We start from the raw sequence: 27,866 nt of genomic DNA, 5'->3' as shown, positions 1-27,866 counted from the left end.
GGAGTAAGAAAGAGGCAGAATCCAATGCACTGGTGTGTGAGAAGGGGGCTGTTATTGAGACAAGTACCAGTTACATGCTGACCTTGTCTGGTATCAACACTGTTTTTACACACAGTTACAATGGACTTCCATTCAAATCACTGAGAAACAGCACACATTATAATAAAGCTAACACCAATGTTGATAGATCCCTGCAAATGTTTTTTTTTCTTGTACTCCATAGAAAACATACAAATTTCTATTTTTTCATTCTTTGTAAGGAACTGTGACCTTGTCATTATTTATTAATATTCTTTTCAGTAGCTAACAAGGGAATATGAAGAAATACCTCATAAGGATTATGGCTAATATAGCTTTTCAAAGAAACTGATTGCTCCAAATAAATATTTGTGATTGATAGTTTAATTTGAACAGAGACACAAAGAAATAATACTTCTTACAAAAACAATGGTTACTAAAAAATTATTGATGGAATGTCTCTGTGGTTTTGTCTGGATGGCTAGACAAAGCATTAAATAAAGTTTTTTTTTTGTTTGTTGGTTTTTTATCGTGAGTTGTAAACACCTTTTCAGAAACTGATATGCATTTATTCCATGGACACTTTTGATATGCAGTTGGTTTGTAAGCAAAATACAAAGAAAACAAATGGCTGCTTTCTGAACTCATAAAAAAGTATAAAAGAGCAGAAATGCACTATGTGATATAGCAATCCACAGGTCGTTTAACATTGTTTTAATTAAAGCCTCACATATTAAAACTTTACAACAGGTGATATGAAAAATGTACAACATTTTAGTTTTTTTTCCCCCAGGGACTTCTGTACAACTGGCAAAAATATGTCCGATGCCTTTTTAGTTGGCTTTGGCAGTGCAACAAACTGGCTCTGCAAATTTACTTTTAAATTTTTTTTTCTTACACAATGACAGTATCAAGGAGCAGAGTAAAAATACTTCAATCCCCAAACTATCTGCCCTGATCCAGAAATTTGTATGTACCATAAAATATCCCCTTTGTTACACAAAATAAAAGCATAATTTAACTGTTAAACATCTGACATAAAAACAAATTAAAGAAGGAGCTTCTCGAACGCTTGTGGGAGTGGTGTTGCCAGCTACACCCTTGTGGGTGAATCACTTTTGGGGTAGATTACTGATAAAGGAGATCTCGATGCTCCCCTCTCTACAAAACATGTACAGCAGATTACAGCTACAGTCTGATGTGATGACATGAATGATTTATGGCAGTTTCTGCCTCAGTTCAGTCCTTCTTCCACATAAATGCATCTCAAGACTTTTTATTTCCCATTGTCTTCATTTGTCAAAGAGTGAGGTGCTTCAAAAGTGTCTTTGAGCATCACTGTAAGGATTTGAGCAGTTCCAGAGAAACGGAAAGTCATCTTTATGCTGTCTGGTGTGTGCACGAAGACGAAGGTGTGCGAGTACTGGTTTCCAGTGAGGATCCTGTGAGTCATTTCTGTCCAGGCAAGAAGCGATAAAAATGCTTTTGTTGGTCCTTATGCTGCACTTGATGGACAACTCTGGCCTCATAAATAAAGCTTTGCTGTTAAATAAAACTGATAGACTTCCTTAAGCAAATGTTGTTACCAGTCAGTTTAAATGAACAACTGAAACACCTCACAAACAATCCCTGGGTGCTCACCATAATATTTTATCAACAAAACCCCAGCTAAAGTTTTTGCCTCCCTGTACATGTATGTGCATATCTGTCTACAACAAAGGACAAGTTCTTTGTATAACATTCTAAATCTTACACACTTCTTAAGTGCAACTTAGAAAAGCAACATGGAACGATGCTTTTATTCTATTCCTGTTCTTTGAGATAGGATTTTTATTTGGCTCAGTAAATGCTGACCTGGGACAAGACCTGGGCGTGGGCCTGAATTTGGGAGGGGTGTGGTTGCTGCTGTGGGGTTGGCTGGGGGCTGCCAAGCGATGCAGAACCTCCCACTGAATGGGGGGTACCAGGAGAGGGGTGAGATGGGGAACACTGAGGCTGGTGCTGCTGCTGCTGTTGCTGCTGCTGCTGGAGATGTTGGATCTGCTGCTGATGCATTTGATGCTGCATTTGAATGTGCTGCAGTTGCATCTGCTGCTGCTGCTGCTGTTGTTGTTGCTGCTGCTGCTGCTGGTGCTGCTGCTGCATGTGGTGCTGCTGCAGCTGTTGCTGGAGATGATGCTGGAAATGCTGGTGCTGCATCTGCTGCTGGATCTGCTGGTGATGCATCTGCTGCTGTTGCATCTGATGGTGCTGGAGGTGCTGCTGCATCTGCTGTTGCTGCTGAAGCTGCTGCATGGCATGTTGTTGCACCGGCTGCATGGGCGGACTCATCTGAGACACCCCTGTGGACTGGGCACTTGCCATTATGGACCCTCCAGCACCCATCTGGCCCATCAGCTGCGGCGGCATCCCAGGGGACATATTCTGGTGGGAAACTGTAACCGAAGTCACGATCTGGCTGCCCCCTAGTCGCATCTGCAGTGGTTTGGGGGCAATGGCTCGTGGAAGGGCTTGTTGCAGCGCCTGGGCAGCTGATGGCATGGAAGGGTGCTGATTGAGCGGTGAAGGCAGCACCAGGCCAGGAGACAGACTAGTGGAGGCCAAGGTTTGCTGGACTGTTCGAATAGTCTGGGCCTCAGCTGACTCTGCTGCAGCCTGATGACAGGGAAAAAGCCCACAAAACATGATTTAAAAGGAATATGCAAAACATGCACATAATTTCAATGAGTTTGGTCCTCTAACAATTTCATGTTTTCAGGATGAAAAAAGGAGGTCGGCAGTTTCTCACCTTAGATACCAGACTGGCACGGTATGCAGCCAGAGCTTTTAAATATTCTTTCTTGGCAGCTTCAGTTTTGCTTTTATAAACCTGTAAATAAATGAAAATGTTTGAATGCTCAGGGGATTGCATGCCCAAGGGATTGCATGAGCTGGGCACATTTGTTTTCTGCCTAAATCGTATTTTCTTTAGAATCAGTAAGTTTAACAACTACTTCTAACCACTTAAAAAGTACCTGTTTCTGTTCCTCTCCTAGGCCGTCCCACATTGAAGCTACAATCTTGGAGACTTCTCCAAAGGTGGCATTAGGATTTTGACCTTTGATAGCAGCCTGAGTGTCTCTAAAAAACAAAGCATACGCTGACACTGGCTTCTGAGGCTCATTGGGGTCCTTCTTCTTTTTCTTCTTAGGAGTCTTAGGCTTCTTTGTTGGATCTACTGGTGCTGGTCGCTTCTCTCCAACCACCTAAAATAAAAGGAAGGAATTGATGAAACTCAATCCTCTTAAAAGCCTTAAATGCAGAAGTATAAAAACTCTTAATTATGGCTGACCCTGTTGCCATCATCCTGCTCGTCTTCATTGATGGAGCTGGAAGGAGAGGGCGTGGCAGACTTGCTGGCAGGAGGTGAGGGCGAGGTGTGAGCAATGTTGGGACCTGCCATGTTCAGGCTCACTGAAGCGTTAAGCTGAGACTGATTGATGGCAGTCATTTGATTCCGTGACATCATAGCATTTGGGCTGTTCATGCCTATGATTGACTTCATCACCATGGATGGATTGGATGGGTATTGACGGAGATGTCCTTGTCCAAGATTCTACAAAAGAAAAAGAAAAAGAAGAATAAGAAAGAAGTCAAATAAATGTGTTCATCTTCCTGATGTTTAGCCTTTTCTACATGTCTGGGTTATTTTCTGATTAGTTGCACCAATATGCATCTAGACAATATATAACAACTTTGAAAATAATATGACTTTGTAAAACTGTCTGAACATCAATGCACCTTTCACATCAACAAAATTGTATAAAATACATTTTTTTAACTATCAAAAGATTAAGCACTGCAACTAAATCTCACATATGTGTTGTTTGTATCCAACCAAGTTCTAAGTGATTTATAAAAAATATAAATGTTTTTTCAACACTCAACATGGTCAGCTTCCTACAACAAAACACTTTACAGTGTAAAAAAACAAAGCTTAAATGTGCCTCCACCAAAAAGGTTCTTTAGGTAGGACTACAAAAATAAAGTGCTATTTATTTCCAAAACTGCCTAATTGTACTTAAAAAGGTAGCAAAAAGCTACTGGAATAAAAAGCCAAAGTAACAGTGAAATATTGCCAACACGGCAATCTTTTTTTTTTTTTTTTTATTTGTTTTTTTTTTTTTCAGTTAAACAGAGTTGTATAGGTGTCATTGAGTTGTGTTACATCACCGCAAGACTAATCTAAGCACCTTAGATTAGTTGTTAGCTGTTTTTCTTTGCATGAAAGGTGCTTTAGCAATAAAATTAATTTGAATTTGAATTTAATCTACCGAGAAATGCTTCTCAAGATATTTTGTTGTATTGGTGCGGTGCAGAGTTGCTGAAAGAGGCTTGGCTATTGCGGTCAGGGGTTGTTTTGGCAGGATTTGAAATAAATAGTAGCATAAAATGTTGCGATATTTCACACACAGATTACACACCCCTTATCTACACTTAGGCTTAAAAAAACTGTATTTTTGCTGAACAAAAAAAAATTCCTTTATGAGTTCTGTGAATCATTTTGTCAAAAAACTCAAGATATCATACCAAATATAAACAGTTTCCTTGCCCCCATGTCTACAAATGTGTTAACCACAATTAGAGGGCTTCAAGGTTTTAGGTTAAGTAAAAGACCCGTGGAGGTCATCTTAAGTACAGCAAACACCCTATACAAAGGTCTGCTACAATACTTCAAAGACTACAAAACCCTTATCTTTGAGTCGCACAACATGCCAGTGCACTCTGAAGAAGCCTCAGGCCAATATCCTTTATGTTAGGTTACAACTCTGTGAAAGAGGTGCTTTTCTCACATTTGCTTGTGAAAGACCAGGACTCCCATGCAATCAACTTCATAAATCAACCAGCTGAAGGGATGAGACGTAAGAGCTTTAGACAAATCTCATGTCTTTTACTGTCCATTGTTTAATGTAATTGCCTTTTCCCCTGTCCTTTCACTCTTTTTCCCCAACTAAAACATTAAGGTTCTTGCAGGAGCCAAAAAAAAAGGTTGCATGCATGTTTGGATTGATTGTGGGGAGGATGAAATTACAAGGTTTGCCAGCTCTCCAGAGGCAAGACTGATCAGAGAGCCAACAGAGCTGACATGAAATCTCGAAGAGGACGTGAACAGAACAGAAAAGGTTATTTGTTCTCCCTGGGTACATCCATCTGGTATTCAGCAGCACAAACTCAATCTCTCCCAACATCAACACATCATAAAGCCATGCACCTGGCTTTATTGAAGGAACCTTATGAATGCCTGTGTTCAAAAACAATATTGTAACACCATTTCAGACAGGCACATATTGGATCTACAATCCATTTCTTTCTCATACCATGTCTGCTGCTTATCATAAATACAATCTACAAAGTGGGAGAGGATACATATTAACATGTGCAAGCAGGTCGCTGCAAAGTTAAGGAAATAAGTGGAACACACAATGTTCCAATTCCTAAAACACAAGAATAAAAGCTCCTTTAAACAAGCTCATAACCAAATTACCATGATTTACTTTTCACTGCACTGTGGTCCAAGTGCCCATGTGCTTATCATTACTGAGAACTTGATGGCTTGCAGTAAAACAACAAAAAATGCACAAAGTGGTTTTATTAGTCATAGCCATCTGTATGTGCAGTCAAGAAAACATTTGTTCCTTCCTTCTGGAGCAATTTTGCCTTTAAGCAGTGGTTCAGTCTACCATTTGTTTGGAATGTGGCAAAAATTCTCCAAATGACTTCATATTGAATGCCGCTCATTTTAGAAAACATGCACCGCTGACCACACAGTGACACTTGATTAAATCTCTTCTAGCAGTCTGCCAAATACATTATTCACCCCAAAGTTAGTGTAATAAAAGGAATAGCAGCAGTTTAGCCATTAGAATCTCATGCTTAAAAAAAAACAAAAACAAAGTCTTGTTAGAGAAACAACAGCATGAGCAAATCTGATTTAAATGAAAACAAAACAGCTATTAATAAGCTAGTCAAACACATGATATTAAGTAACAGATGTCCTGATTGGGAATATCATGCCATACTTGGATGTTTGCTTCTGTGCCTCTGCCTTCTCATTTGCATTTTGATTGCACTACTGCCAGCAGTCACAGCCAGATATTTTGATAGTCATCATGAATCTGCAAATACGTCTTTATCTTGAGTACACAGTAGCCAGATGTGCCCTCCCTAGTGTGATCTGCGTGCGAGTGTGTGTGTGTGTGTGTGCGTGGGTCGGTGGGTGTGTTCTTTGTGTGACACTAACAAGCTGAAATGTACTCTCTAATCATTTAAGGATTTCTGAATGTAAATCCAGTTTGTAAAAGTCCCCATTGTGCCGTTTATAATGCAAAAGCTGGAATGGCAAGAAATGCTGTTATGCTGCCAACAGTATGCGGCACAAAGAGGAAGAAACTGAATGTTTTCTGTTTGGAACATTACTGTTTGCCTCAGCCACTTACAGCACAGGAAACACTCCAGGCAAAGCCACATAACACATTCCAAAGAAGAATAGGCGGAAAAAAAAAACACACCACTGAAAATGTGTAAAACATTTTTAACAATAAATACAGGCCAACAAATACAGCAGAGAGGCTCAAATGCAACATTATGCATTAACTCAGGGATACAAATCTCAGCCCTAATGTCAATGAAAAAGGGACCCGGTCTGTTTTTTTAAGATATTGGAAATCAGAATTTGGGGAGAATTTATGAACAGTGGCACAAAGCTGTAACAGACTGAAAAGAGTGTTAACAAGTTCAATTTCCATTCAATCAATGCCAAAGCTCTTGGAAATGTTCCATGGCAGGAGAAGGGTAAAATCATCTATATGGTAATTATAAGGATGAATCCCCAGTAACTTTGGCCAGCATGAAAGGTCGGTCCTATTAAAGATAGTTTATCAGTGCTGTGCACATATTCCTTTACTCTACCTTTAAATGGGAACATCTTTTTTTTTTTGCCTTCTATTTTCTGCAACCTGCTGAAGTCTGTGCTTAAGCCAAATGGGAAAAATGGAATTCTGAATGCGGGCAAAGGCTATAATAGCATGAAGATAAATTGTTTTTCTTTCCTTTGCCTTGTTGCAGTCAAACACACTTCGCTGTCCTTCCCCCTCTGCGGTGTGCAAAGTCAGTCTCTATTTTACCAACCTCTAACCCCCACTTAAAAACAAATCTCCCTGCTTCTCCTCCCCCCTTGGAGTCTGGGGCTAGTTCCCCACCCCACCCCCCACCCGCTGGTCTGCTACAACCAGTGACCCGCACCCCTCTCCACCATTTCTCCCTATGCATTATGTGTATTTAAAACTTGTCCTACATGACATCATTCCGGTTTTAAAGCCGTATGAGAAAAGTAAATTACAGAATCAATCATGTAGAAGGTCAAGCTGAGACTTCATTTCGAGTATTGCATGCCTGCATGAATATCTTTCATTTCTGACTGACCCAATATGTCACAAGAGCTGTCTGTCGAGAGATAGAAACGAAAGAAAAAAAAGAGGGGAAAAAATCCACTCTCTTAAATTGATGTACAACTCATGTCAGTGCTTCTTGGCTTGAAAGGGAGATAAGAAGGATGTGTAGAAAAAACATGCTTTCTGCAACAGTGCTCACATTTTTCCTTTCATTCACTGCACAGTCGCTTTGGACCAATCAGAGCTGGGGGTATTGTGCTCAGTGAAAATCTACACAGCATTGAGGCGTATCAAATCATGTAAACAACAAACTACAAACGGCCTTTTCAGCCTCACTTTCATCTTACGTGATGTGCGTGGCTCCAACATTATTAAATATTAGCATCTTTTTGCAGCTGTTAAGCTAATGGCAAGTGATACAGCTAGTTGGTAATGAAAAATATATAATGTGTCATCGCACAATGGTAAATGTAATAAAACGGCGGGGCTCACATCTCCTGAATATTGATTTTAACATCCAATACAACCAGTTGACTACTGTAGGCTTCGAATCCAATCACAGAGGACACAAGAGCCCATTTCAGTACACGCTTCCTCGTGTCAAGAAAAAAACGAAAATGTGGTGAAGGCACCAGGTGTTATTTGAAATAGAAACCGCAGAGCCTTGCTGTGAAGCAGGGAGAAAAATTGAGAAGAAATTGTGAATAAAGCAACAGTGGCAGCTCTAACTCCAGTACTATTTGGCACTATTGAGACTCAATCAGAAATCAGGAGGACACATGCTGGGAGACAAAAATGAGAGTCAGAAGCTTGTTAGGAGAGCAGATTAAATAAATAATGACTTCAGATTCAGGGCTTGCCAGGCACATTTGCAGCTGAGAAAATGCATTTTTCTTTGTGGAAACCCAGCATCTGTGGCCAATTTGCAAGACATACGCTGAACATTAAGCAGGGAGGAATTAACAGAACACTTGGCAATGCAATGACATGGAAGACGCTTTTGAAAATAGCCCAGGTATATTCACTGGTTGTGTTTCTCATTAAGTTGTGATAAGAGACTGGCTTTCACACACACGCATACTATTCTGCACCAGCAGGCTAGCAAAGGGGAAGAAAACCAAAACAAGTGTTTGGGAAATATGAGCATGGCGCCTTGATGAGAAATGTAATTGCAATAGTGCACAGTTTATTTGTTTGCCCCTGCAGCCATAACAAATAACACAGAATATAATCATGTATATGAGGTTGTCATTCCTTTATCAGAGTGCTGACAAAATGACAAAACACCCCTCTCAGGTCCTTCGTAAATCATTGTCTAAGAATACACAATTTTCTGCAAACGGTGCTGTTACTTATCTCATTTAGAAGTTGCATTCTCTTTCTGAAGCACAGATAAAAGCACAGATGAATAGTTTTTATAAGCATTGTCAAGAGACTTTTGGGGATCAATTCCATTTGCAGGAAAAATGAAGGGCCACCACAAGCCCTCTCACACTACAATGTGCGATGACTGATAACGAGTGAGTGGTGTGCTGGCGACAATGCCACAAGGCAGGGAGCGGAGACCCACATTCTCCCTTCACTTTTTTAATAGGGTCTCTGCACAATCAGAGACATGAGCCATGCAAATGGTGTTAAAGAGGAATAATGTTTGAGAATCAAATCTAATCCTCCAGCAAGTCGCGAGAACAGTCAGGAATGTAATTGTGTCAAGGTTCCGTTTCTTCCAGATGCAGAAAGCTTAACTGACCATGAAATGAAAATTCCTTAGGCAAAAAGCCTTCTGGGACTCACTCACTGTACGCTGCAGAGATATTTTAAAAGCTGCTATTATTTTATATGATAAAAGTCTGAAGGAAGGGGGAAAAAAATGGAAAAAGTCTCATGTTTCCCTGTATGGAATGTAAATAAATATCTGACATGCGATCCAACAAATGTGTCAAAGGAAGGGAGTAATAGAACGGGGGGGGGGGGGGGGGGGGGGGGGGGCTGTCAAACGCTCATTTCACATATTCATACAGTTCTGATGATAATAGCACCTCTTCTCAATTGAATGTGATTTGTGGCTCACAGACTAATGTAGCACCAATATCATCATTTGCTCACTCATGCCTTTGTCCTTTTATTTCTTCTCCTCTAAATGAATCCTCCATTTTTGTAATGGATCTGTAAGACATCTAGTCAGCCGCTGACATTTCCATTTTTTCCTCTCCGGTGCCTCTATGATTGTGGCATTTAAAAATGACGTTTCAATAAAACAAAAATCTCACAATCAGCACACATTATCAGCATTTAAAAAAGTGATTATTTTACACCCCAGATTGAATAAATCTGTTGACTGAATTAATCAAGACACTACAAGGAAGCCACAAAACAAAAATCTTATAGATTTCCAATATGGTGTGTTTTTAACCACCACAACTCAGCATTTACAAAGCCCCCAAAAAAAGGCTCCAGGAGGTTAAATGAATGAAATTTGAGCGTATGAACCTGTAATGCTTGTGGGAGCCATTTCCACTGTCCTCCCCGGCATGAACGCGTACTTTGTACTCTCAACACAAGCAAGTTCCCCATGCAAAGAGTGATCACAGTAAGTAGCATGATATCATGACATTTACTGAATAGGATCATGTCCATCCAGTGTTGCAAACAGATGCAGTGGCAGGTGCTCTGTCAACATGGGATGCCAAAACTGTGAAGGTGACATTAAGGTTTAGCAAAGCGGCTCATTTAAAGCCTGAGATTAGTATCTATAAGATATTAAATCACACCTTGAAGTTTAGATAAATCATCAAAAATCTCATCTGGAGCTACAGCTGCAAAAAAAAAAGTTCATTCAGGAGCAAGATGTGTGGGTAATAAATGAGGGACAGACTGAACGGCTTTCTTGATTTATGTGTATTTATGACGCTGCTTACCACAGGATGGCCTGTGTTGACAGACATCCCTTCTTGGTCAAGCATGTTGCGGGAGATGGTGATAGAGGGCAGATCCAGGCTCTGTGGGGGGAATTGGGGGATCATGTGACCCCTGTGCAGGGCTGGGGGTTCTGGCATATGCGGGAACGGTGAGTCCACTTCTGGTCCCAGACCGGGCTCCGTCTCCGGCGGAGGCGTTATGGGAGGAATCTCAAACTCTTCATCTCCCAAGCTGGGTGTGTGGAAAGTCTGCAAGAAAGACGAGGGATTTATAAAGTATAAAAAAGGAAAGCTTTCACTGAGGTGGCCTTTATCTAACATGCCTGAGGACAGCCTTTAGGGATTAAATCAGACAACTTTGCTAAACAGAAAGTGTTTTATTAGAACCGTAATACACTTGCAGCTGAGTGCACTATGATGTAACATTTCTTAAACCTACTGAAGTCCACTTAAAGAAAAAAAGAAGAAGAAAAAAGGCGAATGCAGAGGAAGACATGAAAAGCAAAAATATCAAGCGAAAATCACAGGAGAGAGAGAGGAAACATGATAAAAGCCCTTAATCTTGGGGATGGAAGATGTTGGGTTGAAGTGCAGTGAAAATACACGTCACAGGGAGATAGGTTTAAAGAAAAAATTTCAAAGATTATTACTCTTGGCCAGAAGTGTTTCTTTTTGTTCCTCTCGCCTGCACCCTTAAATCTGTTCATCAAACAGCCTAATCCTTCTGCCTTTCGAATTAAAGCCTTCAGTCACACTTAATTTGCTTATGTGCCTTCTTGGAGATGGGGACTGTTCATCTACTTGGGTCTTGTTTTCATCATCACATCTCATGAAACGACTCACTAGAAAGGATTTTCATACTCTGACAATGACCTCACTGCAGGTCTACATATTTGTAGCGGCAAACAGCACGCCGCCTCAGCTCCTAGCTGTGACTGCTGCTACTAACTCACACAGAGCATTGAAAAATCTGTGGTAAGATGAGTTTTAACAAGACATTCCCTAAAACAAATTCAGTAATAATTCATTCTTGAAGTCCCTCTCCATCGAAAATTGTGTTTTTGGGGTTTTTAACATGTTCTTGTGGCATTTTACTCACGATGGACATATATAAAGAAAAATAAAACTTAAAATTGCATTTCTGAGTATTTCTATATTCAACTTGTGAATCAGGAACAGGAATAAACACTGTAAGGGTTGGTTGTAACTGGCTGTATGCTAACGGGAGAGTGTGTAAACAAATGGATCACGGGAAATGGGGAGGGCCTACACTGTGCCAACAATCATAACATAAGAGGCAAATTTCTAATGAAACTATGTCATTGAAAATACATAAAAGATGACTGAGAGCACTGTACAATGGGTCAAAAGATGCAGGTTAACATAAGAATACTGTACAAGCAGGACATTATTATCCCATATCTTCCAGTTTTAGCATGATCAGAAATAAAGATTGCAACTGTTTAAAAAACAAAAATAACTGTCAACAGGGTTAACTGAACAACAATCCTCTGTCTGCTCTGTCTCCATGTCTCTGGAAAAAGATGGAATAACAAACAGGAGACAACAGGGAGAAAATGCCAACACAGACCTTGATTAGGTAGTATTAATGTTCCCCTTGCTTGCTTTAGCACACAGACACTTGACACTAATTCATTGCCTACTCAGGGCAGCTGTCTTGACAAGCACTGATGAATTCCAGTGGCTGAGTTAGCTAATAGAGTTTTCATTATTTTTTATTTTAAGTCCCGTTTTGCTCTTTAACACTAGAGGTTTCACTTTAAGCTCCCTGTTTTTGCAGTCAGATTAATACTTCTCTCTGAAGATTCTAAATACATATTCAGGCCGTACAGGTCTTCTTAAAAATCCGCAATATGCCAAAATTTGCTATAAATTACGGTTTACAACAAAACTGCATTTGTAGGCATTAGGGCTGGGTATCATCACTGCAAACTATTTGATTCATGCAAAGATTTCGAACCTTGTTTTTTGACATTTAAGATAATTTACCAGGTTTAAAATTGTAAATTGTATTTGTAAGTGACTGAAGTCTTTCTATCTGTAATTATATTTAACAGTTAACTTTTTTTGCTTATTTGCTTGTGTGGAAATCCTTGTTTCTAGATTTTATATTTTATTAGAAGATTTCTTGTTTAGTAAACATTACTTTCTGAATGGGCACATCATTTTACTACTTTTTAAGTGATTTTCTTCAGTGTTTTTTCTACTATTTTTAGGCAACCTCTTTTTGTAGTGAAGTCAGACACCTTTCAGGCACCAACCCAATTGCCTCAATACTATTGAGAATCAAAAGAACATTTTTAATTCAACACCAAATTTCATTACTTGAGGGAACCATTGATTCCATGTCAATGAGCCAATAAAGGCCGCCTGCTTGATTCAAGTGATCCTCAGCTGCTTCAAAACTCACAAATAGCACATAAATCATTTAGCACTACTTGAACTCTATCAAAACTGCACTGATATGTTGTGTTAAAAACAGTTTGTCCCTTTGCTGTGTGTATGTTTTGTATATTTGTTTAACAGATGAATCTGTGAAGTGAGTTTACACTTTGAAAAATAAGACCAAGGTATCTGAAATAATCATCATTATGTCAGGTTTGGGGAGCATGAAGGACCCAAAAATGCAGAGACGGGAGGCACACGGTTCCATGGCTAGGGGTTTATTAACTTAACAAAAAGCACTGCAGAGCAGGGAAACAAAACTAAACTTACTATGGCCTAAACATGAAAACATGGCAGAAGACAGTCAGGGAAGAGACGGTAATGGACCAGCACCAGAGGAAGGCAGAGACAAGACTTAAATGCAAAACAGGACTGACAAGACACAGGTGAACATGATCAGGAGAGATTGGGACCGGGGAAGTAAAAGTAAAAAAAAACAGGAAACCTTCCAAAATAAGACAGGAAACAGAACTCAAACATGACAGAAACAAAAGGATGCAAAAATTAATGCAAACCATGACACAAATACTTTTTAATAAGGTAGACTGCAAAAACACAAAACCTAAATAAACTTTTCTTTGTGTCAAATTTCTAGTTTAAATATCTTAAAATAGGAAGAAACTAACTTTTTAGTAACTTGTTAGTGAGATATTTTGAGTCATGTGATCTCCAAAACATCTTATTTTAAGCAACATTCCAAAATGACCAAATTTTTCTTTACTTTGCATAATATTTTTCAAGCAGACGTTTTGTTCGAGAGATGAGGTGAGACATCTTCCTTCTAAAAAGTTTCCTTTGATTCGTAACACATTTAATTTTTTAAGACAAATTGATGTTAAAATGTGTAATTCTATGCTGTAAGGTGATCAGAGTTTAAATTTACAGGATTGTTGTAGCACTTAAAACAGAATAATTTGGGGGATAAAGTGTATAAATAGGCCCAATAAAGAAATAAAAAAAACAGTTTTGGGGCACTAACGCCCCTTTTAGGACAATTTCTGATTAACAAACCAATATACCTAAATATGAGTGTTTATAGATAATTTCAAAATCTAATTTGGCCTTTAAGTGTAGTATATACCTTATTTAAAGAAATCTTACCAAGACAAATTCTGCTTGTTCTATTGGCAGATATTTTTCTGCTTACAACAAAGGAAAAATATTATATATTCTATCTTACTTGTTTTGAGAAGGACAACATTTTCAGTGTAGGGGTTCAGGAACTGGTATTGATTTTGGGGTATTACTTTAGAACATGTTGGAATGATACTCAACCTTCAAAGCCGTAAAAAAAGAATGCACTGTAGAACATAACAATTATTCAGAACTGTCAATGATCAGAAGTCACTGGTCCATTTTAGCTGATGGAAATCAATGTGAATGGCAGCTGCCTGGTATATGATGGCAGTCTGGATCTGATCATGTTACAATCTGAAGACACAGGCATCTTATTACCATGGCTCTTCCAAAAAAAATGTCCTGCTGTGTCTAAATCTTAGTTTTGCTCTCCTTGCTCAGCAACATCCGGCCTTAACAAATAGTGATGCTTTCTTTAAAGTGAAGATATATCGGGGCAACTGTGCGTAAACTTTATATTTTGTTGCACAGCAGCCTGAGTTACAGAGCCGAGGTTTAAAACAAATGTCAGAGATGAAGGTTTGCTGAGGTCAGATCTACTTTTGAAGGAGAACAGCACAAGCATGACTCTGACCTTTCAGTGAAATGCAGACGTGTGCGTGGTGCAGAGGAGCACTGCTGTTTACTCTCTGCTTAACAGTATGGAAAAAGAAAGCAAATATTAGAGCGGCTCAGGAAAGATGAAGTCAGATCAATATCAAAGACTGTTCTTGTCTACAAAGTGCTCTCTGTAAAAGATGATGCAAATTAACCTCTTCAGCAGGGCCAGCAATAATGGAGACGTGCAGTTTGTGTCTCATATGGGGATTTATAGAAGATGTCAGCTGTCTGTGAAGAGAAGGCCTTCACCACAGGGAGGAGGTGCCAGATTTTAGAGGAACCCACTGAGCGTTACAGTGTTGTACACTGCCTGGTGTCATTTCACATAAAGCCAGTCTAATTCTTCACCAGGAGCAGCTTAGGGGGCTCTGTTCAGAGATTAAGAGATGCACAATCCACTTTCTTTGCATCACCGGCCCGATTATCCATTTAAATTGTTCTGAAAGGCTCAGCAAAGCCAAGTGTCAAGGCAGATGCTGGCTCAGGACGTGCAGGCATGTACATGTTGAAGGTGGGCAAGGGAGAGCACTACAGAGAGAGGTAGAGTGTGAACATTTGTGTTGGCAGCCACAGGGTTGAGTGTAACGAGGCCAGAGAAGGGCTTGTAACAGAGAGGAAAGAGCATCCAAGCCAGGTGTGTGGGAAATCCCCAATCTTTGCTGCCAACAGGGTTAATACAGCTTTTCCCAGGTCAAATTCAGCCACTAATAAAGCATGTCAGGTTGTTTTTTTGGAGCCTTAGCAGCACCTTTCTACAGGATTCTTAATTGAAGTTTCTATTCTGATCAAGTCAAAAGAAGGTTTAGCTTGTAAAATAGAATAAAAATGGTTTGTTGTAAAAGTAACAGGAAATTAAAGAAACTAAAACCAGAATGGAACTTCTCTTACCAAATGCAACAGTTTCCATTTATAGGCTTTCCAAACTAAATTATTTCACCATTATTTCTACCCATTTCAAACTCCATCTTAAATCCAAGTTCTTAAGTAAACGTGCATTTTCTTTTTCTTTTTAGCTCAATTGAGAACCAAAGCCATAGAATATTTTTAGACGAAAAAGTTTCTTTCACTAAACACTTTAAAGACCCAGTCGTGTTTTTGACATGTTCTTTATTCAAATGGTTGTGCATCAGTAACAGATGCAAAAACGCTCATGGAAAAACTTGTAAGTGTACGTACAAGTTACTACGACAACCCACAGGCTCCCTACTCCACTCCATTCTGATCCATCCACTTGTAGACAACTAGATCCATGTACATCTTTGATTTCCTCGTCCAAACTGGAATCTGCCTCAAAACTGGGCAGCTCCAACATTGGTCACCACTTTTGTTACACCTGTAATGTTAGGTTGGGATTGTCAGGGGCTGTGGGCTAGCCGTAGAGCACGTACACAGAGGTATGATGGGAAGGGGCTGGTACTTAACTAAACTTGTGTTTTTTTCTTCCTTGAGCTCAACAGAGAACCAAAGCCTAAGAGGATTTTTAGAAGACTTCATTTCTTTCACCAAAACATCTTTGCTTTGGCCCTTAAACTCCATTTGCCTTAAGGAAATGAGAACCAATCCACTCCAGAAATAATTATAAATGAAGTTTTGCTTCCAAACGGCAAGGTGCGTGTGACTGACAAAAGCCATGGAGCCACAGCAAAGGACTAGAAATAAGCCATGATTGCCTTCACAAATTGTACAGGATTAATGGAATCACATCCTGCTGATACTCCACAGAAAGCCATAGAATAAAGTCTGTCATTTTCTTTTTATAGGCGCCAGGAAAAATCTCAAGTAGAGCACTCCAGTGCAGCACTTTTGAGAAAGAAGCTTAACTTCTGAAAGACTTCACTCTATTTGTTTGGATTGTGTTGTATGATGATGTCTTAAACATGTTGCTTTTACATGAACAGAAACTAAAACGTTTTTTTAAGCTTATGATTCAACTGCAAAAGTAGAACATAGAGCAAAAAAAAAAGCTTTTCAGGCCTTTTCCCAGCCCCCCTTAGTAAATGTGGTAATGCAATTCACAGATGCAATAACCAAGACTTGTTAAAGGCAGCAGCATGCAATTACTACATATAATAGGCCTCAGAATCAATAGAGGTTGGACTGAGAATCTAGTTTCAAACAGACGGGCAGAGTGCAGCTTCTCAAATGACAAGATCAACCATGGTACCCCCTGATCAGCATTATTTCAAATGTGGATCATTTGTAGTCCATCTCTACATATTTATAGCTCATTACATGAGTCTAATTTGATTGGGGGAGTAAAGTGATACATGTGAGTGGAACATAATCTCAGTTTACAGTATCCTTTTCCCTGAGGGAAGAAGTCAAGCTTTCCCTGCTAGGATGCATGCTTTAGCAGGCACACCAAGGTCATCTTATCTCATCCTCTAAGTGCATAAGGTAAAAGCTAAGCAGGCCATCTGAACGTGCATAGCAAGTACACGACTGCTACTCTCAGCTTGTACATTCTGTCTAATCGATAGGTTCACTTCAAAAATAAAAGCTTTTATAGTGGAAAAAAAAGGATCTAAACAGTTGACTGAAAAATACATTTCAAGTTTTGCAGATTTTTTGGAATATTTGGCATCTTTGATGATGTCAAATCTTTCTTTTATTTACAGCCAGAGTTTAATATGACCACATTAAGTAGATTACAGGCTAACAAGTCAAAGAAGTATTCACTTTCTTTCCACTTTACCTCATGCCGCAGCAAAGAGTGCTCTGGAGACTTCAGTGCTTGAAAAGAAAAATCTATGTGTAAGGTTTCTTCTCTCTACTGAACACAATACCATCTGTGCCCTAACACTGGAAACAGTTGTTCCTTTTGATTAAATGCAAATGAGCTGGGCTGGTTTTATTAAGGAGCACCCCCCATCTCTCGTTTCCTTCACTGCCACAGTGGGCCCTCACAGCTGGGGGCTGAACGCTCTCCAAGCAGCCCGTGTCCGCGCGGATCCATGCTGCAGCAGGCCTCTGGATGCAGAGGATGTGCCCACTCAGCGTAAATGTGGGGGAAAATTAGACTTCTTCTTTAATACTCTGTGGCTTTGTGAGGCAACCACTCTGAACACAAGGTCACGCGCTCCTCACACTCGTGTGGAGCTGCCCAAGATTGTATGTCACAGTTGCATCCCTGCTGCCCAGCTGACATGAATGAAAACAATGAGGTTGACAATGACATCTATCTCCGTATTTTGGAGTCATGCAGTGATGCTTTGCTGTGGGTTTTGTAAGCCAGATCAGACTGAATGAGACTGGACTGTTTGAGCCACAGAGCATGATGGGTATTTTTATACACTTGTCTCTAATGACAGGGCAGAAGAGTGGGTGGAGGGGGAATAAAACTGGTAAATTTAGCTCTGTGTAAAGACTACTATGGCTCACAGAGGCAGTTATTTGCTTCAAAAAAAAATAAAAAAAACTTTTTTTCAATGCAGTCATGCAGCATACCATTTTCTTTGGAGCTGCACAACAAAACCTTCTCAGTGACACTACTTTTGTGAGTGGCAACAGATATAGCTGATGAGAGTGACACAACTTTGTTCTTCTGTTATGTCTTTGAAAACGCAGCCATCCTATTTATGTATGCATCTTATGCAGTCATTATATTGTCTTTTTAAGGTTCAGTCAAAAAGTTATATTTATTATGACAAACTTATGTTAGATTAAGTTGTTTGAACTCACTGCTTAACAGTGTAGCTTCTTTTTCTTTGAGTTGTAGAACCAGCAGCAACGGTTTTAGATGCAAATTACATTTTCTCCAAATGAGTTCTTCTTATTCTATATTAGGAGGACGTTGTAATGTGTTAACTCCCTTTATAACAATAAATTATTGTAAATCTCATTCATCCACTTTAAAGATAATAAATAAAAGATTAAAATATAACTTTGAGATGTTTTGATCCGACTAACTTTGTAAGTGTGCTGAACTAAACTAAAAAAAAGATTGATTCCTTTTGCAGCAGGGATGTTGGTGAAATAGATTAAGGCTGCTAAATGAATTGAATTTGATTTAATTCAATTATTTTAGATGAATATCAATTTACCTTTTTTTTTTTAAATCAAGAACTATAAATTGATGTGTCTCATGAATTCACTTTGCATGTTTTAAATAAAGATAATTTTCAATTTTGTTTCCTTAACCCAGCCATACCACCAGTAATAAAATACCATGGCAATATAGACTGATAACCATAGATATTTAGATAGTATAAACATTTGTTTCCTTTGATGTTGGCTTTAACTGTGGAAATTCACATTGATCCATAACCCAAACATATACTTTGTGAGGTCTGTATACAGTCCTCAACTCCAGGAGAGTTTAATTAGAAGGAACACAGTCAGGAAAGAGAAACATTTTGTTCAGTATGCTTTGCATTTCCATTTCTGTGTTAGCTGAGAGTCCTGAGCTCCAAAGGAGATTTGAAAATGGAAAAAGTGAGGTGTACTTACATCCCCAGCAGCGAGCAGCGCGCCGTTTGCCTCGGCCATGTTCATGTAATTGTTGTTATTCTGGAACTGTGAACGGAGAAGAAAAAAAAAACACTCACAATTAGCCCATTAGTGCCCACTGAATGACAACACCCGCAACACCTCTATCAGCAGACAACTGTCACTCAAACAGTGACATTTAGCTTTAAATGTTTGGACTATGCATTAACCCTTTCCTCATCACATTGGGGGGGGGGGCGGGTCTCGGACAATTCAAACTGGAGTAATGAGAATCTGATCGGGCTACTAAGCTCTTATGGGATGGCAATTAAAGATATATTTGCATCACAAAGCCAAGTACCAGGATGCAGTGTCTGGTTATTAACTTCAAATAACCGATGGGCGAGGTGGGATACTGGGGGAAATAAGGAGGCGGAGAGGGTCAATGAGCGCTTAGTTCAACATTTCATGACCTCCATGCTAATAAAAAATATACATATACATATACATATACATATATACATATACATATATATATATATATATATATATATATATATATATACACATATATATATATATACACATATATATATATATATATATATATATATATATATATATATATATATATATATATATATATACATATATATATATATATTTTTTTTTACCCCATTTTAGGCCAATTAAACATTAAATTCTTATATTGTGCTAAAAGTGTTTGACCTTTAACTGGTGGAGGGTAGGATTACGCTCAACTGACAATTTAAGATTTGTCATTTATAAGTAAAATAGTTTCATATGTAGGGAAATCAATACTAAAACTAAACAGCTTGATCAGAAGTTAAATCCTTTCAAAACATGTTTTTATAGCCCCCTACAACCCCCCCAGAAAACAGCCTGCTAGCAAAATGGCAGCCACTTCCTTTCTTCAGAGACACAACCACACTGACAGGTAGGAACAATGGGACACAGAATGAAGAATTATTGGCTAGCAGCTGGGCCTGGGAGTACAATACACCTCTGTGTGAGTGAGGGGGGCACAAACCCAGCCTACACAGCGCAGAGCAGAAAGAATCATGGTGTGTTTGTATCTTCATGAGGTCCGCTGTGAACTCTCGTGCCATTTTCAACAAAGCTCTGCAGTAATCTCTTTTGTGTTGTAACTACAGTTGTTCTCTTAAAGTGTAATGTGTGAGGAAAACTTTAAAAGTCATAGAGACAAATAAAAAACTTCTTATCACAGAGGACAGCAAACAATAGTGGAAACAAATTAAGATCAGGGTGAACGGAAAATATGTTCAAACCTTTTGTATTATTTTAAATTCTTCCTTTCGTCTGAGTGGTTAGTTTGTGAAAGTAATTACCGGAAGAACTGCTACTAATCAACTGCGAATGGTATCCATTAATTAGTCAATGCCCTGGAGAGAGACCAATGTTAACAATGTTACGCACTGATGAGAAGAGGAGCCAGGCTCCACGAACATTTGCTCAATCTGCAGCCTATGCTTCTTGTGGCATCGAACCTGAAGCTGCTCCACTAATCTACATCCGACTTTTATTTGAGCCCTTATTGTAAATGTGTGAAAACATACAGACTTGCAGGATTTCTGCGGGAAACATCTGTAAATTGCTCACACTCATTTCCAAAGTGTGCACAAGACATGGCTGGATTACGTTAGCCACTTGGCTGCTAATTAACCTTAAGATGGCCTTATCTTCAAAGTGTTACCCTGTTCCCCTTTTTCTTTTAGATAATAAATTGAAGTCTCAGAGATATCTCCCCCCTCTTTTCAAGCACTTGGAACATTGTTCTGATTATGAGGGGAGATAAGGCTACATGCAGGGCCGTCTCTGGTTCTTCTGTCCCTGTCGCAGAGTACCAATCTAAAGAGTGAGAAGATGATTGCTCATTGTAAATAGTTCCATGACAATTTGGAAACATTGCAGTCAAGTATGAAGGCGTGACTGCACATTTCCTGCTGTTACCTTCCCAGAAAACGAGCTGTCAGAGCATAGATTTGTGATGAAGCTTTTGTCTCACTTTCCATAAAAACCTCATGTTGGGATTAATGTTGACAGCTTTTAAACTCAGTTAATCACATTTGCTGAAACACATCACGGGTTTATGTGAATGACAACTTTACAAATGCACATGTTTGCAAATATCAGGGCAGTGACTCAGAATAGGAAATGTGGCACAACCAGGTTTGGCTAATGAATCTACAACAGGCATGGACACTGATCCGCATTAGCTTCATTAGAGAACACACAATCAAGTTAAGTCCAAGCACCAATTAAAGGTGTGGACCTCTGTCTCTTTGAGTCAGTGTCCTGAAGGCTGTTTAAAAGCAGTCCTACATCTCCTCAGAGAACTGTGACTAACATCCTCAGAAACGTCCCCTGCCACCGATATCAATCTTCCCCATTAAAAGCTGCACTAAGTCGGGCATGCAGCCTCTATGGACAGCAAGAGGAGGGAGTGGAGATTGTTATTGTTATTCCCAATTCGTTTCTTGTGAAGGAGGGGGCTTTAGTGCTCATGTTTGCGGCACTGCCGATTGAGTCAAATGCCAGATAAAATTAAGTGTGATTGGAGGAACCGCGCAGCTGACAGTAAGGGACGGCGCTAAAATGGGTCAGCACTGACAATGACGGCTCTGTAATTAAAATGATGTGACGAGCTCGATGAGAGCTGTGGCCGCCATGCAAAGGGGCCAAACAGCCATATGTGCGGACACACAAGAACCATGAAAACAGAACAACAACAAAAAACGTGGGTTAATCTAAGTGCAATCACTTGATTTTTTTCTACAAGATAATAGCTTCTAAAACAAAACCTGTTATTGTTTTGACTGTCCTTCGGCAAAGAGGAATCCTGGTGCAGAAAGAGTTGCTTTCAAAAGCTTTTATTAACAGAGTGCATTCATGGTTGGAGGTGCTCTGCAATATGAGCCACACTAAGAGCCAGTCCTGGCAACATGGCAGAGCAAACACTGGACACTTGGTGTTTTTAGAGCTCTTTCTGCACCAGCAGCACATTTCTTCTATAACTGTTTAACAGGAGAGAATTAAGAGCTTACATGGATGCTGATCCTCATGTGAAAAGACTCCACAGTCTGCATGATCGCAGGCAGGCAGGCAGGAATACCAAGCAGGCACACAATGAATGACATCAACAGGAATTTCTACAGTTGCTTTCAACGCACCGTCAAATGTTTTTATTTAGTTAAAGCACATTTTCTGCGTTACTGAAAAGCCACAAGTTGACAGTAAAGTTCCAGTTTTGACTGAAGCTGATGTAAATCTGAGGCTTATTTTTCTTTCCCTTTTCAAACCATGAGCAAAAACATTTGAATGAAAGTGCATCCATTGGGAAATAAGGTGTTTTACAGCTATTACAGCAAACAAAATTATTTCAACCTCAGGGCGAACACAATATTGCACCAACATGACCCCGTCTCACCCCCAATATGATGGAGTAACCACACAGATCCTATCAGTAAACATGAACTGCACAACAAAGAGCCGTACAATCCTGCCTGAAGAGGCTTTGATAGCGCCGCCAAACTCTGCATGTGCACAAATCCAGAAACATGCGGTTCTAAACGAACATTGAATGATAAACGATAAAGCATGACTGGAAAAGTGCAATGTGACATTTTCTGAACCGTGAAAAAACAAGCACAACTGAAAGAGTTGCTCCTTTCAATCTGTATTTTTAAAATTGCCACAGTAAATCACCACTTGGGTCTACAGTGCGATCAGAAAGTCACAACACCCGCCCTGTCTGTCGGAGAGTAACCAAATTGGACACATTCTTGCTCCCTCCTGAAAACCACCAAACTAATTCAATCAAGAGCCCAGGCTTTTCCAAAAACAAATCAACTGCTGACAAGTGATTTTACAGTTCAGCTTGAGCTCAGTAATCACAGCCTAGCATGTGTTCTCTGGAACATGACACTTGTGTTAATATGTTCTCTAGTGGTCTCCTTAAAAGGCAGCAAAAACAGCAGCGTTAAAACTCAACCTCCAATCCAGAGAAAGCCATCATAATCTGACATGTTTTTCATTGAAATTTCCTTTTTAACAGGGTCTGCTGTCAGGTTTGAGCTCATCTGTTTCAACATGAAGGGTCTCAAAAGAAAGCATTTCTTTTCCTTTTTGTAGGATTCTGCTGCAGCGAGTTGCCTCTCTACTTAACATTTACACCTGCAACCAGCATGGTATTTTAGAGGCTACCTTTGTATGGTAATAGTTTTCACTGAACTGTTTCTATTCTATAGGAGATGGACACATATGTATGTTATATATAGCATGCAGCTGATCATTTCTATAGTGACTCCACAACACAGCGTGTCTACACCATCAGTTCGCAAGCTGTGTTCTGATCTGTAGGCCGATCGATTGGTAATTCCCTTTAAAGGTAAAATCATTACTCCCCAGCCCTGCACTGTCTTCCACAGTTAAAACTGCCAGTCCTCAACTGAGGGGAGCTTCACTGTTGGAGTATGACTCTTCCTTCTTTTCTTTGTTGTACTGTGGAAGAAAAAACATGAGGGAAAAAAAAGGCTTACACTCTTGCAGATTATAACTCAATTATTATTTGAACAAAAGACAATGAAGGCGGTAAAGACAAATGTCTGCACATTCAGGATAAATCAAATCATGGTCCTAAAGATCATGGTAAACTAAGCCCAAATATCAATTGCTTTCCTACCCCTCTGGCTCCGCACTTTTGCTCCAAATGTCGGAGCATTTGAAGCTGTAGAGGTGTCCAAAACTGTTTTTTAAGGAGGAGCTGTAGCAACTTAAGGCTGCTATCGCTCCGCCAGTAGGCTTATTAGGTGAATGTGCTCTGAAGCACCGGCATTTACTTTTACTGTAAATATAAGTATTGAGTTTTTTGTGTTTGCACGACTTTCTGAAGTTATAAAACCAATGTTGTTATGTATTTTCCTAGCGCTGGCAGCTACGCACTAACGTATCTCAACGGCGACTATTGATGATGTCATCAAGCAGTAGTAACGTCGGAATATGAAGACACTGTTTTTCCATATTTCTCAGCTTGAAGGCATACATGTAGGAGTAGGGAGAAGCCGTAGGGATATGGAAAGAATACGCATTTGGCCTAAATATGTGTGCAACAGCTCCATAAAGGTTTTAGTTAGGGATGGCAGGGTGCCAGTATCGTATCAGCCGATATTTGCAAAACTTGAGTTTATCGGTATCGGTCCAATATTTAAAAAAAATCTACAGATATTATTCAGAATGTTTTCAGGAACACTTTATTTTTAAAATGTATACTTCTTCCTTTTAGATTGTGAAGACTATGTTTACAGTCATAATCATGAATTGACTGGTAAACCTTATTTTGATAGGGATACATGTTGTTCCTAACAGATCCCTGGCAATGGGGAGCTTATGGTTTAAAGTTATGTCCAATATTTCATAAATGGTCTGAATGCTTTCAGGTATATTTATATGAAAGTTTTAATAATAATAATAATAATAATAATAATAATAATACATTTTATTTATAAGGCGCCTTTCTGATCACTCAAGGTCGCCGCACAGCATGTATACAGTATAATTAAAAGTGATACTTGTTCCTATGAGATCCTTTGCTGCATGTTAAAAAGGTCAAGTACAATGTGACTGTCCAGTAAAAGGAAAGTTGTGCATTTCTAATAAAGAAACAAAAAGGAAATCTAAACTTTGTGTTACTGTAGACACTTAAGTATCGGTGTTGGCAAATATCGGCTATCTGCCACAGTTTCATGGGAAATGTTGGTTATTGGTCTCGGCCAGTCAGTACAAATTATATCAGCCCATCCCTAGTTATAGCAAGTCTGCTGCTTTCAAAAACATAACATTAACAAAATCATTTTTATGATCATTGCAACAAATAAGAAGAGTTAAGAAATATAGATATGACAAAAGAGGTTTTGATATTGATACATATTAAGGCCTTTGGAGTAGCAGAGATTAAGAACATGTTAAGCAAGAGTTTTGACCTAGTAAGACCTGGCATTCACATGTGTGAACATCACATTGTGGGGTTTATTAATTCGGCTAAACTGGGGCGCTGTGACAACAAAATAAAGAAGGGGTTTGCAACAAGTGCTCTGGTCTGAGCAGGTTATAGAAGAAATGTAAAGCTTGGTAAGTCTGTCAGTTAGATGAGATTGAAACATTAGGTTAGCTATTGGTTTCTACAAATGCATTTAACAAATGTCATAACAACCCCAAAAGGCAAAACTTTTGAAATCCTCTACACAGTACAAACACATTCTAATTCTTTCACACTAAATACATTTCACTTTTCCAAATCCAGCCAAAATCACAAGTTTAACTATCAAAATAAAGAAAATACTTTCAAGTGATTTTGCAGCTCAATAAATATGCATGTATTTTTTTTAGTTCCAGTCATTGTGGCAGTGATGAAAGACAGTAAGAGGCAAACTACAGTTTGTGCTCAGCATATTACTTGGGGCTAAATTCATATGCAGCACAGACATGGTGTACAAGAGTGATAACACACAGACACAAACAGACCAGAGTGGAAAAGCGTTTAAGATATCGTTGTGTGTCGTTTTTATGAATACAATTGGTTGAGTTTCCTCAGTTTGTGCATTCGTTCAGGCAGAAAAAGCTGTCAGTCACAGAAAAGTAAACTTTCAGCACACATTGGCTTTATTGCAGTTCCTCTAAGGACACATTTGACTGCAGAGGTGTTCCACCTCGGCTGCTGTGATATAATTGGCATTGCAGTGACACATCAGAAACAACAGCAGTGGTTTGAGCTCCTAAATTAATAGTTGAATAGGAATGCCATTTTAAAAAAGCATGTCTGCAGGTTTGCTTGTGTTTTATGGAAGAGCATTTTGTTGCAAATACTTAAAATTATTTGTCAATAGGTGATAGTCAGTATTAGAATTGGCCAAGTACATACAGAGCATATACAAGGAATTTGGCTTCGTGTCTTATACTGTCGTGCAAACCAAGCAGGGTGTAAAAGGGTAAAGACAAAAAAATGAATAATAAAACTAATAAAAAATTTATGACGATAAATTTAAAGATAAATAAAAATACAACAGTAGTTCTGGTGTGACAATTCTGGTGTTTCTCTTCCGTGCTCTGTGACTGGTAAACAAGGTTGAGCAAAGGTTTTGAGCATGCTTTTAGCATATGGTGTTTACAAAAGTCAGTTGCTACTCAAAACTGTACTGACAGTCAGAAGAAGCTTGGTGTGAAATGTTGAAGAGGAGCAAATCTCGTGCATTTTGCTCCAGGCTTTGTCTTTGAAAGCTCTGTTCTGATTTATGACAGACTTGGTGCCATAGAATTCTGGTCAGGCACAAACCACAATTATTAATTCGCCTTCATGATCAATCTTTACCTAGTAGGCACTTTCGTGTTTTGAAAAGGACGCTACCCATATGTCACTACCAAGTTTGAGTCCCTGATTGGTCAAAGCTCAGCTTTCAGCATGCAAAAACTGACTTAAAAACATAAGTAGCAACTGCCGAACACAAGAGTTTGGACACAGAAGCCCGAAGAACACATGTGCACGCAGAAATTTCACTAGTAGCAGTCGCCCAAATGCACTATTGTGAGCCCCCACGCAACATTAAACGAACATGCCTTCATTTAGGTTCTACCCAACTTCTTTCAAAAAATATATCTACGTTTTTTGTCTACCCACGAAATGGCACATAAGATTTGCAGACACATCTTGGTCTTGTTTCACAACACACTGAAACAAACACATATTTACCAAAGATTTTGCTTTTCTGTGAGGCTGTAGGCTTGCGAATGCAGCCAAAACAAAGACGGTCTCAGCATTTGTCCGAACGGACTAATGGTCTAAAGCCCAGCAGTCTCAATACGGTGCAGGATGGAGCCCTTTTTCCAGCTCTTAAAACTGCTCTGTACTCTTAAGAGCAAATCCTAAAAGAAAGCACAAGCTAAATAGGGTTCCATCTTTGATCTGGCGGGGTGTGTGGCCATTGGCCCACAGCCACAAAGGAGCTTAGGCGATTGAGAGGGTCCCAAAAACACGGTGTAGCTTTCTCACACAGGCTGCTGTTGCATGGACACGCAGCTCTCAAAGAAGCAACGAGGGAAAGGCTTTGCAAGCTGGAGGTGCCTTGTTTGTACTGTTAAGCTTTGTGTTAATGTTTATGTTTTAAGACTCAGTTTAATCTTATTTAAAGGCAAGATTTTGTCAGAAATGTGAATTTTACCAAAAGTTTGATTTCTGTTAAATTAGCTACAAGGCAGTCTGAAGAGCTAATAACTTAAATTTCAGTGTCAGACACAAAATAACGTTCTGCAGAAGGGGGAAAATTTCTTTTTTTTTTTTTTTTAATGGTAATAACGCTAATCAGCACATGTCTTAGTTTGGCTGTGAGCTCAGGGACCTGGACTCAAAGCTCTTCTGAAAGCTACAGGGGGTTGAGTCTGTCCTATGCTTCTCAGAACAAATTCATTTTTCTATTCCCAATGTGCCATTACTGGATCCTATACTTGACATGCCTTTAAAAATGAAAACAGTCAAGAGCTTTTATAAATAGACTCATATCTGACTGAAAGAAGATGAATAGATGATTTAATCAGGTACATTCAAGTGAAGTTAATAAATACATTTGTAAATTTCTCTGTTCCACTTATTAAGCAAATATTTAAAGGTATAAAAAGTAAAAATTGGATGATATTAAATCTATGACAATGTTGTTGGCTGATTGAATGGCTTGTATGGTGTCTGGAGCTAACAAATTATGTCTTACCGATATTTTAAGTTCAGCGTTTTTTGAATTTTCTGATATAAATTTGAAAATGTAGCATTACAGATTTTCACAAC

At 39.1% G+C, this 27,866-nt stretch overlaps 1 protein-coding gene across 1 annotated transcript in view; it reads right to left on the bottom strand.

The window, feature by feature from the left end:
• Nucleotides 1-33: 33 nt before the first annotated feature.
• The window catches only part of tox3 (TOX high mobility group box family member 3), a 41,588-nt gene continuing 13,755 nt past the window's right edge, over nucleotides 34-27,866 (bottom strand). Inside the window, exons 2-7 of the mRNA XM_023953644.1 lie at nucleotides 19,019-19,084; nucleotides 10,367-10,615; nucleotides 3,350-3,613; nucleotides 3,033-3,263; nucleotides 2,807-2,887; nucleotides 34-2,673 (exon numbers count right to left, since the gene is read on the bottom strand). Coding sequence (XP_023809412.1) covers nucleotides 1,858-2,673; nucleotides 2,807-2,887; nucleotides 3,033-3,263; nucleotides 3,350-3,613; nucleotides 10,367-10,615; nucleotides 19,019-19,084 — 1,707 coding nt within the window. The 3' untranslated portion in view covers nucleotides 34-1,857. The remainder of the gene's footprint in view (nucleotides 2,674-2,806; nucleotides 2,888-3,032; nucleotides 3,264-3,349; nucleotides 3,614-10,366; nucleotides 10,616-19,018; nucleotides 19,085-27,866) is intronic.

The sequence above is a fragment of the Oryzias latipes genome, chromosome 3, assembly GCF_002234675.1.
Source record: "Oryzias latipes chromosome 3, ASM223467v1".
In the NCBI taxonomy this organism is placed as follows: Eukaryota; Metazoa; Chordata; class Actinopteri; order Beloniformes; family Adrianichthyidae; genus Oryzias; species Oryzias latipes.
Note: the sequence above shows the minus strand (reverse complement) of the source record. Positions and strands in the feature narration are given on the sequence as shown.